Here is a 15,479-nt window from a genome sequence, read left to right as displayed (position 1 = left end):
TTTCTTCATATGAAATCGTCATCAATATTTGGTATCTTTATTTATTTTACTTAATAAAAATTTCTAATTTGTATATTGCTATATCATTTATTTATAAATACGTAGGATTTGTGTTATAATTATCAAAATCAGGTATATTTCAGCGCCCTCATGTAACTACGCATGCTTATATTATATTCTACAGATATAACTTACGCTGTTTGAGTCAAATTCATAACTTTCGTGAAAGAAAATATCATTATTTGCCACTTGGATCTGTATTAATTATTTCGATTCAGAATATATGAATATAGTGCATAGTTACAGGCGATATGTTTATTCAGACAAGAAAGAAATAAGAAAGGAATGTTTTAACACAGGAAGCGTTACAGAAGTTTAGTCGAACAACAGAGTGCGGTAGTCTTAGCAGGTCGATGGTGCTATTCGTACCGACGATTCGTTTGCAGCCGTCTTTGCTTCGCGATGCGTCCACTGATGTGTGTTTCTGCACATGGCCGTGCCGCCCAACGGGCTTCTGCAGTGTTCCACGATTTTTCGCACTTTAACACCGGTAAATGGACTTATTATAGTTAAATTTCCTATTCTAACGATTAAAAAACACGCGTTCTGTGCCTTGAACTATACAAAAAGCGTTTTTCGTGTTGATAGCCATAATTAATGAATCAAAAAGTGAGTCATGGGTAATATCACATCAGTGTTTAGTTCACGATGTAGAGTTAGCATTTTTCCTCGATTTTCAAAGATCTCATTGTTTATAATATCACAATCGATTTTGCATAACTTTATGTTATAAGATATTATTAACGAAATTTTTTTTTAAGTCATTATGTTGTAATGTAACATTCAAGGACGCACAGCGACAAATAAATCGTAATTCCTAAATATTAATACATCTTATCTAAAATTGTATAATTCAAATATGTTACATTATTTTATACGGAAATTGCAAAGATAAATACAATTGTAGTTATTTAGAATATTGAGAAGTTCAATACATTTATATTGTTTACTAATACGAAGATCATACGAAGTTCACAAAACTTTTTAAAGTAATAATTTTTTCATAAATATATAAATTTTCATTAAGTGCAATAATATTTAAATTAAATTTTTTTTTCAAATAGTTATACATCATGTATATTTGTTTCCTTCAGTATTTTATAGAATTGTTATGATTTCAAATATTAAGTATTTGAGTATTTCTTAAAAATTAATCATTTTGTAAAAACTAATTTTTTATATTATGATATGATACCATGATAAAGATTTAATTGGCATGAAAATTTATGAACATAAAATTCAAATATAAAACAAGATTCTTTATTTTTATGCATTTATTTATATAGGAGACTTATAAATATCAGGATATACTTATCCTAATAATATTACATATAGTTATATATTCATAGTTCTTTCTTGTAAACATAACATACTTATTTTTAAATATATTTTTTAGGATTGTATTTATCATTTTTAGAAGAATTATATTATATATTACATCCACCATGACTACATCATCGGAAGATGTTCTAATGCAAGTAGGACAAGTTCGTTATAAAAAAGGAGATGGCACTTTATATGTCATGAATGAAAGAATAGCCTGGATGCTTGATAACAGAGACACTGTATCAGTCAGCCACAAATATGCTGACATTAAGTGTAAGAACATTCGTGTAAAAATCAAAATAATGTTTAATAAAAAGATTATTAAAGAAAACTCGCTTTACTATAACTTTACTACATGTTTTGCTTTCGATGTACTAATAATTTAATTATTTATATCTATCTCTTTATGTTAACTTATATTAAATGTATATTTATAGTTTAATCTTTTCTGTTTAATAGAGCAGTAAAATTGGAAAATTATCAAAAGGAAAATTTATATTTACTGATATTAAGTAACTCTTTGAAATTTAATATATTACACTATACCTTTTTTTGTAGTACAAAAGATATCACCAGAAGGAAAATCAAAAATACAATTACAAGTTGTATTACATGATGGTTCATCATCTATATTTCATTTTGTAAACAGAAATGGGCAAGAGGCACAAATTAAAGATCGTGATGATGTAAAAGAATTACTTCAGCAATTATTACCAAAATTTAAAAGAAAAGTAAATAAAGAATTGGAAGAAAAAAATAGGTAAGGTATTTCATATTACAGTGATATTTATAATTACATTATTCATATACTATCATATACTATACTAAAATATATCTATATCATTCATATATTAAAATGTATTATTTAACAGAATGCTTCAAGAAAATCCTGTACTGCTTCAGTTATACAGAGATTTGGTTATTACACAAGTTATTTCATCTGAAGAATTTTGGTCACAACATGCTGCAGAATATACCCAAGCTAAAAAAAGTCAAAGACAAGAAATAGGAGTAAATAGTGCTTTTCTGGTAAGAATTTTTTGCTATTAAAATACAAATCACATACTAGAAGAATAAATTAATGAATAATTCAATACATTATTTATAGGCTGATATAAAACCACAAACTGATGGTTGTAATGGATTGAAATATAATTTAACTGTTGATATTATAGAGTGTATATTTAAGACTTATCCAGCAGTAAAAAGAAAACATCAAGAAAATGTGCCTCATAAAATGTCAGAATCTGATTTTTGGACAAAATTCTTTCAGTCACATTATTTTCATCGAGATCGTATCAATGCAGGGACCAAGGATCTTTTTACCGAATGTGCCAAAATAGATGATCAAGAACTTAAAAAAGATATTCAATCGGGTATTGATGATCCATTGGTGGATATAACTTCTTTTGAGGATCAAACTCTAGATGATAATTATGGGAATGGACCTAGTAAATCTGACAAAGTTTCAGGAAATATTGTACATCAAAGTATGATTAAGAGATTTAATCAACATAGTATCATGGTTTTAAAGGCCAGCACTGCCAAGCAATCTACACAATCCATTCAACCACAATTAAATGGATCAACGCCATCAGCAAGTAAAACTACAACACTGTCTAATCAGTTAGATGAACGACCAAAGAAAAAAGTAAAGTTATAATATGCATATACATTTTAATATAAAATAATACATCCAATAACAATATGTATATATTTTATTTTCAGCTTAGAATACAAGAAAAATTAATTTATGATGATCTTGATACCACTCATGATATTAATACAAATAATAGTGCACCATTAAATTTGAATCATATAGACAGGTATTTACATGGTCCAGTGCCAGGATATGGTAATACGGAACCGACGTCTGAAGAACTTCTTATGACATTAAATCAATTAAGAAAGGAAGTAAGTGGTTGGCTGGCAGGAAATAGTATACCAAGGCAATTAGCAACATCATTAGTTAGCCCAGCTGCAGCAGTCTCTGCCCTAGGAGAATTAACTCCAGGTGGTTCTTTAATGAAAGGCTTCAGAGAAGAAAGTCTTGGACGTGAGTATATATTATTAATTGTAAATTGAATTGATTAAAATATGTAATATGTCATTTATGTCAATTACAGAATTAATACCAAAGGATTTAGAAAGAGAACTACGTAATGTATATGTGTGTACATGTGAACTTCTAAGGCATTTTTGGCGAAGTTTCCCACCTACAACTCCACAGCTTGAAGAAAAAGCTATTAGAATGCACGAAGCATTACATAGATTTCATTCTGCTAAACTTAAACCTTTTGAAGTAAGTTCTATAAATTTTTCACATTCATTATTTTACGTTATTTTTTTCACAAGGAATGTTGGATGTTTTCTTTTTTAGGATCGTGTTCAACGAGATTTTTCTGCTGTTAGTCAACATTTAACAAGTCATTTAAATCAACTATTAAATACAGCATATAGAAAATTCGCAGTTTGGCAACAACGTAAGATGCAAATGAGGTAGCCATTGAATAATTTGTCGTACAATTAAAAACAACGTGAATAAAGCAAAGCAATATTGGTCATCCTATATATATTGCATTTTATAATGTTACCATAATTAGGGATTAATATGGGTGTATTTCACAAAAACCAAAGCTGAATCGTGTCATGCATCCTATGCTGCCACATACTGTTTATTTATTCTTACAAATAATTGTGTTTATTATTGTTTTAAAATTTTCACAAATATTTTACTTTGATCCATCTGCAAGCGATATTTCATTTCATTAATATTTTCATAATATAGTATATAGTTTATTTATTTACTTTTCATAGGTTATTGTATATCGTGTTGCACGTCTTATATTAATCAATGGTTGATATGATGGAGCTACAAAATTTCAAGAATTTAAATTCATAAAAAAATATATTACATGTAGAATAAAGTTAATATTTATAAATTTTCAAAAAAAAGCTATGATTGCGTATGGAACGTCTAAAAATTTATAAAATGTAACTACGTAGATGAATGTGTGTTAAGAGAAATATCTATTGTACGATATCAAAGTAGCTGTGATACCGCCACTGTATTATTAAGATGTATTAAGAGGTAAATTTCGTCGTTTTGTGAATGTTTATTTCTACATTATAAATATTCCTATACATGTTAATGGATTTAGAACATCAATCTTTTTCTTGATATATTATAATTATATGAACGAAGAGTATGTTCTATACAAAATATAAACGAAACAAATATTGTTTACCTGGAAATTTACAAACTATTAATGCACAGTGGCATCAGTATACTTTTTACGATATCTGCGATATACTCAACTAAGTGTCTTAATTGTTGAATCCTATTTTTTTTTTTTATATATATATATATATATATATATATATTATTGGGTAAAGCAATTTGCAATTCGAGATTTCGTAAACTGCCTGCTCACTTTCTCTACAGTAGCAATAATTTGGCAGTTGCCGAGATGAGTGATATCTAACTTAATCAGTAAAAAACCTTTGAGATCATACTCGGAAGTTACGCTATGAATACTATTATAATATCGATTGTAAATATATTCTTACATTATCATTACAATAAATGTTATTATTATGAATTAGTATTTAGTTAATAACATTCTATTAAGTGACTAATTGCTCTTGTTATTAAAATATCAAGTTCATTAAAATATAGAATTACGATACTGATCAACAAGTTATACATATGATGTACTCATTGTGTACGTGTGTGTGTAGGTCCCTTAAATCTTATCTAAACTTGTAATTTTCATTTAAACTGTATATATAATAAGATAAGAAAAATGTTAACAAGTTTAAGGTATATCCTTACTGGTTAATGCAAAAAAATAGCTATTTTTCAGGAGAAATGAAATTGCTTACAAATAAGCAAGTTATCAAGGAGGTAGGATATATCGAATGGAAAAATGTTCCGTGCTGAGTTCGTTGAAAAATCCCGCCTGTTAATCCCTTTCTCTAATCCTTAGACGGTAGATGGCGCAGTTTATTGTTGATTTCGTTCAAAATGGCGGCCTGTAATGGGCACTACGGGGTAATATTGTTCATTCCCCGCGATAAATGAGCCTATGCAAAATTAACTCGCCACGGTGTATGTGCGAGTACCGAGTCTAGGGTGTATCCGGAATGTACACTTTTCTTCGAATGGTCAAATCATGTGAGCGCAATCACAGCGCCAGCCGATCGAGTGTCGTGCATTGGCCAAGTTTGTGTAGCCATATTTATTGTGTTATTCGGCAAGACGTTATACTATCTTATACACCGGCAAATGTAATTGATAGCTAAGACATATGGCTATTTATTATTAAAGGTAAAATCATCGTTTCAGCATTCACTTTTAATAAAAAACGTGGCGATTTCATTACCCCTGATGAATGAAAAGCGATTATATGAGTATACATATAAAACATTTAAGGACCTTAGTACAATAGGACATGAAAAGACGCTACATTGAGTTCTTTCTGATTCTTCAAAAGCGGCGCACATTTGTTGTTAGTTTCTTTTTAGACCACTGTTTCTACGGTTTACAAACGGTGAAACTTGTGCAATGCATTAAAGTTCGTATCTGTTTCTCTTGTTATCCTTAGTAGCACACATTGTGTTGTGCGATGCAACGAGGATTTTACGAAAAAGTGAGTATTTTTTTTGTTAAAAATATAATTATGTGTTATTGTAATTTCAATTGGTTAATTTATGTATTTATTTAATTGCAATACTCTAAACGAACAAGTGAGGATTGTGATAAAGAAATTGGTTATATATCCATTGTTGTGATGTATCACTTGACAATTTATGTACTAAATGACGTTGAGATGGTGTATTATACAATTGCATATTAAATATCTTTTTAAATATTTTTATAAAATTTTCTTCACTGTATTAATAATACTTGTGCAAATGGTATTATTCTTCCTGTCACAAAATCTTTTACTAGTCACAAAGCCTAATTGCTAATTACAACAATGTCATATTAGTATTTTAAATAAAAAATCAAATGTTTAAGTATTTTATATGATACAAAATGCATTATATATATAAATAAGCAAAAATAAAAAAATAAGTAAAATATTTATAATTTATTCTATATAATACTTATTTTATGTTTGATTAAATTGTATATAAAGACTGTGTATTTTTTCAGAAAAAGATGGAGGAACTATTATATCATATTGTCAGTCCTAATTATTGGATAAAGATATATAGACTATATATACAGTGAAAAAGTTTTAAGTAGTTTTTTTCTATCTATATACAAGGAATAGACGTACAAAAGATTTAACAAAGAGTTGTGTTATGAATGTCAGTAACTATATGTGTAACATTTCTACATACAAAGGCCTGCTGTACGTGGACCAAGCAGGCTAGGCACTACCGTGCCAAGCTTGGGTAATGGATCCCGTTCGTCCATGGTATGCATCATATAATCGTCTTACTGCAAGTAGTGCTACCAGTACATTTCAACCAACAACTTCAAGCACAAGCAGTGACTTTGTATCTCATCATTTAGCAACAGCTGCTACTCAAGCAGCTCCTTCAACAACAACGTCACAATTACTTTTACAAGCTGCTCATACAACAGCAACTCTGGCGGGTCAGCCATCTTCATTTAACCCAGGGGGGTTTTTGTCTCCACCCCCTGTGGGATATGATGTTTTTACACCATTGTTTCATCATCCTAATCCTAAACAAGCACATTATGTTACTCAACATAGACAAGCTCTTGCTCAGGCACAAGTGTCAGTAACAAAACAAAATACTACAACAGAATCTGATATTCCTGTATTAAGAGAAAATTATAGTTCAGCACATCAACCAACGTTTTTTGAACACCAGGGTGCAGCAACGTCACCTACAACATCTACATTGGCTTGGACTCATCAGAACAATACACAATTACCTAGTCCATTTGGTATTTTGCCTCATGAAAGTGTTGTTCCTTCATCTCCAGGACCATCTACCACAAAGCCAGCTAGTGGTGTTTATGAAAATACGTTTAATTCTCAATTTGCTACAACACAAACTATAAATAATTTAAATTCTCAATTATCTACATCTTCTGTTCCTGCTGCAGATTTTAAATCATCTAATTTCCCAGATAATAAAAAAGCAGTAAATGTAAGGCCTCAATCACCAGCAGTAAATGTGAAATCAGTAGTATCTACATCACAAACAAACAGCAATCAAAATTTCTTTCAATCAGTACCTACTACATTTAGTTCCGAAACATTAGCAAATAATTATTCCACTGGAAATGGAAATCAAACTCCAAATGGGAAAGTGCAACCTACTCTTCAACATCAACAATCATGCATTGTTTCAACTACAAATAATGCAACCAATAAAGAGTACAGAATTCCTCAACCACCTGCTAGGTCAGTTGCATCAACGACTATATTTTTAAATACATCTGTCAGATCTGTGTCTTCACAAATTCAAGATAAACAGTCCACACGAAATTTTGCTTCACCTCCAAATAAAGCAACTTCTACATCTCAACAGAACATACAAACTAAAGCACAGACAAAAATCTATCCAGAATTAAATACACACAGCAGTGAACATAGACGAAACGAACAAACATCTCATGATAATACTCAATCATCTCCTATCAGCTTTTCCATCATGGATTCACGTGGTTTGAATTATACTGCTGGGAATAATACAAATTGTACAAACACTAGTGGAAAACTCAACAATAATCAAAGAACTCAATCAAATAGCAACTTACAGACTCATTCTCAACAATCACAACAACAGCAATTTCATGTTTTAAGCCAACAACAACAGCAGCAGCAGCAAACTTCATATAGACATTATCTAACAGGATCTACAACTGATCCTGAGTATCATCACTCAGGAAGATCAAAATCTGCAACTTCCACTGATTCTGCTTATTCGTCTAACAATTCAACACAAAATGGACCTGATTGTAGTGTTGTTGTACCAAGAAGGCCAAGTCCATTGCAAGCGCATTCGCAAGCAAGTCCATTGGGACATGTCCCAAGCCCTGCTTATCCTATGTATAATAGTCCAATGGCTACTATATCTTCTCCTTCACCTTTACAACAACATACAGAAAATGGAAATCAATGTTCAAGTGGACCACCATATAAAGGAACTGTTCAACAAGTTACCCCACCATCACCATTAGATGTTACTGTTCCACGGCCGGCATCTCAAGGTCAGGTTGTTTATTCATCAGTTATCACAAGGGCTTTAGGTACTGCTGAAAATAAAACTAATTATAACACAGATAGCAAAAATTATGATAGACAGCAACAAGATTTTTCACAAGCCCAAAAACAAATTTGTTGGGAAAACGATAATCGACAAGCAAATAGTCATAGAAAATTTTCCGTAACTCTATATACTGGTGGAAATTCTGAAGTAAATCCTCAAAGCTTGCCAGTTCAACATCAAGTACAACGAGTGTTAAATGTTTCTGATAGACAACAATCATACTTTGACTCCAATCAAGTAACTTTACAAGATTTAAGTAGTTGTAGGGGAGATCCTATGAGTATTGTAAAGAATTTGCAGACATTACAACAAGGTTCTTGTCAAGTACAACAACAACAACAAACTACTGTATCTGTTACTCCAACCGAACAACAAAAGCAAGCAGAAGAACGACGCAAAGTAGATACTACAAATAAGAAAAGAAAGAGTTTAGAAAAAAGTGGACATAATTCTTCAAATGAAATAAGTGGAACAACAACAATGACAGAATACCTAAGTAGGATACCACCACCTGCACATCATAATACAAATCAACAACAACAAAATGGTTATTTTGATTTTGAAAGATGGAATTTGCCTCCACCTCCTGCTAAAATGTTTCCTGGTGCAACAGGTGCTTTCAGTTCACAATCAACTTTGCATCATTCAAACAATTTTGTTGGTACTCCAGCACATCAACATCAATCTTTGATGGTATCTCATCATCATGCTCCACCTCCTATTCCATATTTCCCTGCTTTTCATATTCCACCAAGCCATCATCATTCACACGAGTTTCAGTCTTCTGTTGAGATTACTCCTATTGGTTTTGGTGAAAACACAGCAAATCAAAATACTAATTTTAATCAAGATATTAGAGATGATCAACCTAAAGTAATTGTTCCTAACATTGAAGAAGAACTAGGTTTTTTACAACAAAATCAGCAACCAATTCAAACCATGAATATCTTAAATAAAGATTTTAAACAATCTAATAAAGATCCTAATTCAGGATTTATGACAAGTTATTTGAAATTTTTACAAGGGGAAAGAGAACCTTCTCCTCCACCTGCAATACGTGGTGGTAGGAAAGCAACTTGGAGCAGGTCAAAACCTTATATTCCTGTAGAACCTACTAGATCAATAGAAGGTTCAACAAATGAAGAAACAGTAAAGATGCAATCAGAAAAACCACCTCCACCTAAAGAAACACCAGTAATTGATTATACTAATGATCCACGTTATTTTCCTTTACCCAAAGAACGGAAGAAGCAGAATTTTGATTCAAGTGATGATGGTTTTACTAGTGATGACGATTTTCTATTTCCGCCTAAAAAATCAGATAAAAAAGTATCAAATACGAATACTTCCAATGTAACAGAAATAGTAACTATGAAGCCAGAAGGTAAATCTAAAAAAGGGAGACCAATTAAACCTGGAGGACCAACAGATAGAAAAAGAAGAGCTGCAGCAGCTGCTGCAGCAGCAGAAGCAGCAGCAATTACCACAAGTGGCAAAATTTCCAAAAAGCATGAAGAAGGTAATATGTATATATATATATATCTTTTTTCTTTCCTTTTTCAGATCAAGACATATTTCGTAATTGAATAATTATATATATATATGTATATATATTTGTAGTAGATCCTTTACTTTTACCTCCGAGGCGTGAAACATCTAAAAGAAAGGCGAAGGAAAAAACCTCGGTAAAACAATTTTTAGATCGACAACAGGGTATAGATTATTTCGATAATGATGAAGAACAAGGTGATTCTGATTCTGATCCTGCTTGGACGCCTGCTGTAAGATTAGTTGGAGATGAGGAAGAAAAAAAGAAAAAACGTGGGAGACCTGTTATTACTAAAAAAAGTAGAAAAGTTCTGGAAGAAGATGATTATTTTTCCAGTGATATTGTTATTTCAAAGAAGTCTAGTAGGAAAAAACATGAAACACCATCCAAAACTTCTAATGTTACTGGAAAATTGTCTTGTAAAATAGACGAAAAGCTTTTAGCGTGTATCAGTGATGAAGATATTGATATTTCGCCATTTAAGGTATATAATATAATGATTTTATTATTATATAATTTTGATTCATGTATACCGAATAATACCGAATAGAACCGAACAATACAGATTATAAATATTCATCATATATATATATATATATATATGATGAATATTTATAATCTGTATTGTATATATATATATATATATGTATATATATTTATAATCTGTATTATATATATATATATATATATATAATCTGTATATATATATATATATATATATATGTAACGTAAATTATATTTGTAATATATTCTTATATTGCATGCAGCATTTTGAGGATGAACTAGATGACGTGGTAACTTTTTATATGATTTTATAAAACAAGAACAGTAAATTTTAATGAAATGTTTTAAATATTTAATTTTTTGTCATTCTATCATATGTTTTTCAGTCAGGAGAATTTGTCGTAATCAAGGCAGATTTAGATGAAGAATATCCTCCACTTTGGAGAATAGATGGCAAAACGTTGCTGCAAAAATATGAGCCATTTAAATCTAATGGCAAGACTTTATATCGAAACATATCTACGGTAATACATAATAAACTTTTGAAGAATGTTCGTTTCTTTCCTATTAATGTATACATGTCAATTATGTTTTAGTACTCGGGTTGGGCACCGCAAAATCGGCATATATATCAACAAGTTCCAGTAAAATTTTGGCAACAAGGCAAAACGGAAACTGTAGTAGAGTTCTTGAGAGATGAAATGATTATTGATGATAAGTAAGTTCTTTTTCATTAATATTTGAGAAATACATAAACAAAGAAATTACCACTCTTTTCTTTTTAGTGAATGCATTGACAAATCTATGAAGGACACTGAAAAATATCAAGATAACTTTGAAGTGTATGTTCAGACATTGATTTCACAAGCTTTAGATTCTAATTTTCTTACTGAAATATTTCAAGAACAAGGTATAATTTCTATTCAATATTAAAATAATATTATTATGTGTATAATTTCACATACACAGTTTTTATTTAATTGCTTTTAATCCGAGCAGATGATTATTTCTTATCAAACGTTAAGACTGTTGATGAAGTAACAGAAGAAAGGAAACAGCGGTTTCTGTCTACAACAAAATGGCGTTCAAATGTGATAAATGCAATATCAACTTGGCCATGTCTTAATGTTCTTAAAGATTTACCATTTACTGAATATAAAGGAAAGTCGTGCGCTGGGTGCCAACAACATAAGATTCATGCTAGAGTTCTATTGTATGGTCAACCATATAATGCAACTACATTGGAAGGTTCTCCGCCTGATCCAAGGATACCTCAAGAAAAGGTATTTAAATTATTTTTCCTTCATTGTTCATCTTTTAATAAATACTGTTATACTTAACTAATACTTGAAAGTTTATTGCTATAATTCGCTAATCATTTAATTCTTAGGATTTTTTATTATGTCGAGTATGTCAAGCAAAGGTAGCTCTATACAATAAAGTAGCACATCAAAAGTATTTGACGTTTTTGGAATGTGCAAGAAGGGTTGCAGATAAACGAGTAGAAGATCCTCTTAAAGATACCACAATAATATTAAACGAATTATTAGCAGATGAAACATGGTTAAATCAAGTAAGTAAATAGTAAATATTTTGTTGAAAAACTTTATATTGCTTGAAGGTTAATTATAATAATTAAAACAATATGATCTTTTTTCAGTTATTTAAGGAAGTTAGGACAATCTGGGCAGAAATAGATAATTTAGAACATCAAGCAAAAATAAAGTCAAGTTCAAGATCAACAATATCTTCCACAGTGAATAGTGCAGAGGAAACAAATGAAAGTGTTTCAACAACGCAATCATCTGGAATGACTGCTAATATTTCGGATTCACAGGTGCCTACACAAAAAACCGAAAGGAATTCTGAAACAGTGTCTTGCAATGTGCAAATGAGCAGTATACCATCTTAGTGGTGCTACAATAATCGATATTGGTTTCATTTTATACAATACCTGAAGACCATTAAACATTTAGTGGTATATCAATTTAATGGACATGAAGTTAATACCAGTCTTGAGACCAAACAATTAAGTATTGTATTTGGATGGTAAATATTTAAATTGGGTTAATACAATACGCTGTGACGGATGGTGAAGATAGATATTAATGTGTAATCAAGAAATTGCAGTTATAGTGATAAATAGTAGTGAACGACGAGGTAAGTAAAAAGGTGACTTGCACCTTCATAGTGGTATAAACATCAGACATATGTAAAATATTCATCCCCGCGTAAGAATTAGAAGTGAGCCCGAACTTTGCCATTGTAATAGCATGATAATAGAGATTTACGAATGTTTGTGTGCATAGACATTTAGTTCTAGCATTTGTATCGTGATAATCTTATGTAATAACAAGGTCTGAAGAATTACATTAAGATCTGAAGAAGAAATATGAAAGACAAATGATTTTAAAGTAAAAAGTGATAAGATATGATATATAAAACATCACGACCTTCTGTAATATATTTACATACATCACACTCTCTATACTTATGAAGGTCTGTTTTCTGCAAAGTGCAGAAACTGTTATACTGTTTGTTCCTGTAATTGTAACTTCTAAATTCATTGTGAATTTTCTTTATAAAGTAGCTTACATCTATCTTTTTTTAATGATTTGACAAATTTTAGGGATATTTATATGCACGTTAATTTGTATATAAACAGATCATGTAACTACAAAATTTACACATATAAAATACGTTCAAAATATTCAGAAGTGTTCCAAAATAGCGTTATCTTAATAAAATGTTTCATGGCGAATGCAATATTTTGAAAACGTGCATTGTTTTACATATAGAAATCATTAGAATTTTGTAGAACATTTGTATATAAAAATAGTTTTAAGAAGATTAGGAATACGTCCTATGCACTTTTAGTTCATCATGTGTTGATACGGAAATTTGATCAACTACATGTATTATATCTTCCACTGTAACAGCTTAATAATTCAGTACCAAGTTTCTAAGTTCTTCCATTCTTCCATCTTAAAATAACTTTTACAGAATAATTCCATTCTCATTTTACGAAATATGAACAAAATATTATCATCATTTTAGATCATTTATTTTTGTGAATAATCTTGTAACTTGCAACATGCGCATATTATGTATGAAGTATGAATGAATATTGCATAAAAAATGTATCTATTTTCATAAAAATTCTGGTAATATCAGTGCTTTAAGATCTCTGATCTAATGAGCGAAATTACATTTTTTACTACTTATCCTATAATCAGAGTTTACATCATATCTTCCTTTTCAAATCTTACATAATAATCAATGAAAAGTAAACAAATTGTTAATAAAAAACATAAAATTGAATCAAAATTTGTTTTTCTTATTTGGAAGCGTCTAAGTTTCTAATATATCTTTCAAAATCTAATAATTATGATAGAATTTTATTTCATTTAGTAATTACGTAAATTTAATGATGTAACTATTAAAACAAGCTTTACTTTATTAGAATATTGTCAAAAATTTTGAAATATAAACATATTTTGTCATTAAGGACGCTTCTATAGATATCTATCAATAGTTAATAGAAAATTAAGAATAAAGTAATAATTGCTAACAATTTTTCTGTATATTAAATGTTATACTCCAAATTATATTATTATTATGTTAAAATAATTATTGTTTCATTTTTATTATAGTGATTATTATTATTATTGCTTAATTCTTAAGTTTTCGATCTGTTCTTAGCCTTGTTAAGAAAAAAATTCTCTAAATATGAGAGTGGTGATATGCGTGTGTGGCGCGATGTATTTTTCAAAGACGATATATCAAATTATATTTGTAAATTATAAAAATATGATGGTAAGAACAGAGAGGGGGGCGATGACTGCTATGATAAAGCTATAGAGTTTTAGACATCTTTCATATGCTACAATAAATTGAAATTATTGTATTAATGATTGTCGTCGGGTTACCGAGTTGTATAATAAATTATTTCAGAAAACTATTAACTTGAAACCTAAAAATGCGGGCATTTGGTCATTGACGCAATAATAATAAAGGAATGTATACAGTTACAAAATATTTTCTTTTTAGCAAATGTGCCATGCAATATTTCATATCGATAAAGAAGCTAGTGCTATATATACATATATTTATTTATTGTCTAAATTATGCAATTAACAATATTTCAATCGTTTCACTTGAAAATGCATGAGAGCGTTATCGGTTATTTGTTTCTACGAAAGTAACAAAAAATTATAAGTTAAAATATATAGCACTAGCTGTAAAATGTTATTGTCAACAATGTAGAAGTTAATATTGTTATATTGTATTCTTTTTCAAACAAAAGTGTATGTTTATTTGTTCAATTGTAAACTTATTAATTTCTAAATCATGATGAAGATCAAGCATAGTCTCTTAATCATGAGGTTACAGTATTTCTGTTACTACGATTTAAAAATGAAGATATGATAAAAAAAATAGCGAAATATTACTTGGGTAATTTATGTTTTTATTAATCCTTTTTCAATAAAACGACAAATTTTACACAACATATTGTTAAACTGTCTACCTCTACTATTATATAATGCTCATTGAATACATGATTTTATAAATTTCTATTTTTAATTGTTTATTTTATATGTATATATTTATAAATGCTTAAAATGTATTTTATAATATGAAATGACAAATTTAGCTAATTGTTTCATATATTGTCATTACAAAATATATACATACAGATAGTATTATTACAGAAAATTTAATAAACACTTTTTATTTTGGTAGAACTATAATATTAATGACAAAATATATACTATTGTTT

General features: G+C 29.6%; 2 protein-coding genes across 6 annotated transcripts; both read left to right on the top strand.

Annotated features, from left to right (window-relative positions):
• The first annotated feature begins 237 nt into the window (after positions 1–237).
• LOC126918465 (general transcription factor IIH subunit 1) lies at positions 238–4,988 on the top strand. 2 transcript variants are annotated; one of them, XM_050726381.1, is made up of 8 exons: positions 238–550; positions 1,457–1,659; positions 1,945–2,146; positions 2,259–2,415; positions 2,495–3,037; positions 3,115–3,442; positions 3,513–3,688; positions 3,767–4,988. In XM_050726381.1, the coding sequence occupies exons 2-8, from the start codon at positions 1,506–1,508 to the stop codon at positions 3,887–3,889; spliced, it is 1,683 nt and encodes a 560-aa protein (XP_050582338.1). In that variant the 5' UTR covers positions 238–550; positions 1,457–1,505; the 3' UTR covers positions 3,890–4,988. The 2 variants fall into 2 exon arrangements, with proteins under 2 accessions (XP_050582338.1, XP_050582339.1); XM_050726382.1 differs by having other exon boundaries at positions 413–669.
• A 414-nt stretch (positions 4,989–5,402) lies between these two features.
• On the top strand, positions 5,403–15,207 carry LOC126918461 (uncharacterized). 4 transcript variants are annotated; one of them, XM_050726370.1, is made up of 10 exons: positions 5,403–6,038; positions 6,548–10,165; positions 10,270–10,679; positions 10,963–10,989; positions 11,086–11,223; positions 11,296–11,417; positions 11,485–11,609; positions 11,699–11,982; positions 12,090–12,272; positions 12,360–15,207. In XM_050726370.1, the coding sequence occupies exons 2-10, from the start codon at positions 6,796–6,798 to the stop codon at positions 12,609–12,611; spliced, it is 4,911 nt and encodes a 1,636-aa protein (XP_050582327.1). In that variant the 5' UTR covers positions 5,403–6,038; positions 6,548–6,795; the 3' UTR covers positions 12,612–15,207. The 4 variants fall into 4 exon arrangements, with proteins under 4 accessions (XP_050582327.1, XP_050582326.1, XP_050582329.1 ...); XM_050726369.1 differs by having other exon boundaries at positions 10,267–10,679; XM_050726372.1 differs by lacking the exon at positions 10,963–10,989.
• Positions 15,208–15,479: the final 272 nt, after the last annotated feature.

The sequence above is a fragment of the Bombus affinis genome, chromosome 7 (assembly GCF_024516045.1).
Source record: "Bombus affinis isolate iyBomAffi1 chromosome 7, iyBomAffi1.2, whole genome shotgun sequence".
Lineage (NCBI taxonomy): Eukaryota > Metazoa > Arthropoda > Insecta > Hymenoptera > Apidae > Bombus > Bombus affinis.
The sequence above is the reverse complement of the archived record's forward strand: the minus strand, read 5'-3'. Positions and strand labels throughout refer to the sequence as shown.

What these genes read in the sequence shown, in the direction of transcription:
- LOC126918465 (XM_050726381.1), top strand. Translation starts at nt 1,506, where the DNA reads ATGACTACATCATCGGAAGATGTTCTAATGCAAGTAGGACAAGTTCGT. An exon ending in GAATTGGAAGAAAAAAATAG is followed by an intron (nt 2,147 to 2,258) that starts GTAAGGTATTTC and finishes ATTATTTAACAG; the next exon opens with AATGCTTCAAGAAAATCCTG. An exon ending in ATGAACGACCAAAGAAAAAA is followed by an intron (nt 3,038 to 3,114) that starts GTAAAGTTATAA and finishes TTTTATTTTCAG; the next exon opens with CTTAGAATACAAGAAAAATT.
- LOC126918461 (XM_050726369.1), top strand. Translation starts at nt 6,796, where the DNA reads ATGGATCCCGTTCGTCCATGGTATGCATCATATAATCGTCTTACTGCA. An exon ending in TTCCAAAAAGCATGAAGAAG is followed by an intron (nt 10,166 to 10,266) that starts GTAATATGTATA and finishes ATATATTTGTAG; the next exon opens with TAGATCCTTTACTTTTACCT. An exon ending in TGAAATATTTCAAGAACAAG is followed by an intron (nt 11,610 to 11,698) that starts GTATAATTTCTA and finishes TAATCCGAGCAG; the next exon opens with ATGATTATTTCTTATCAAAC.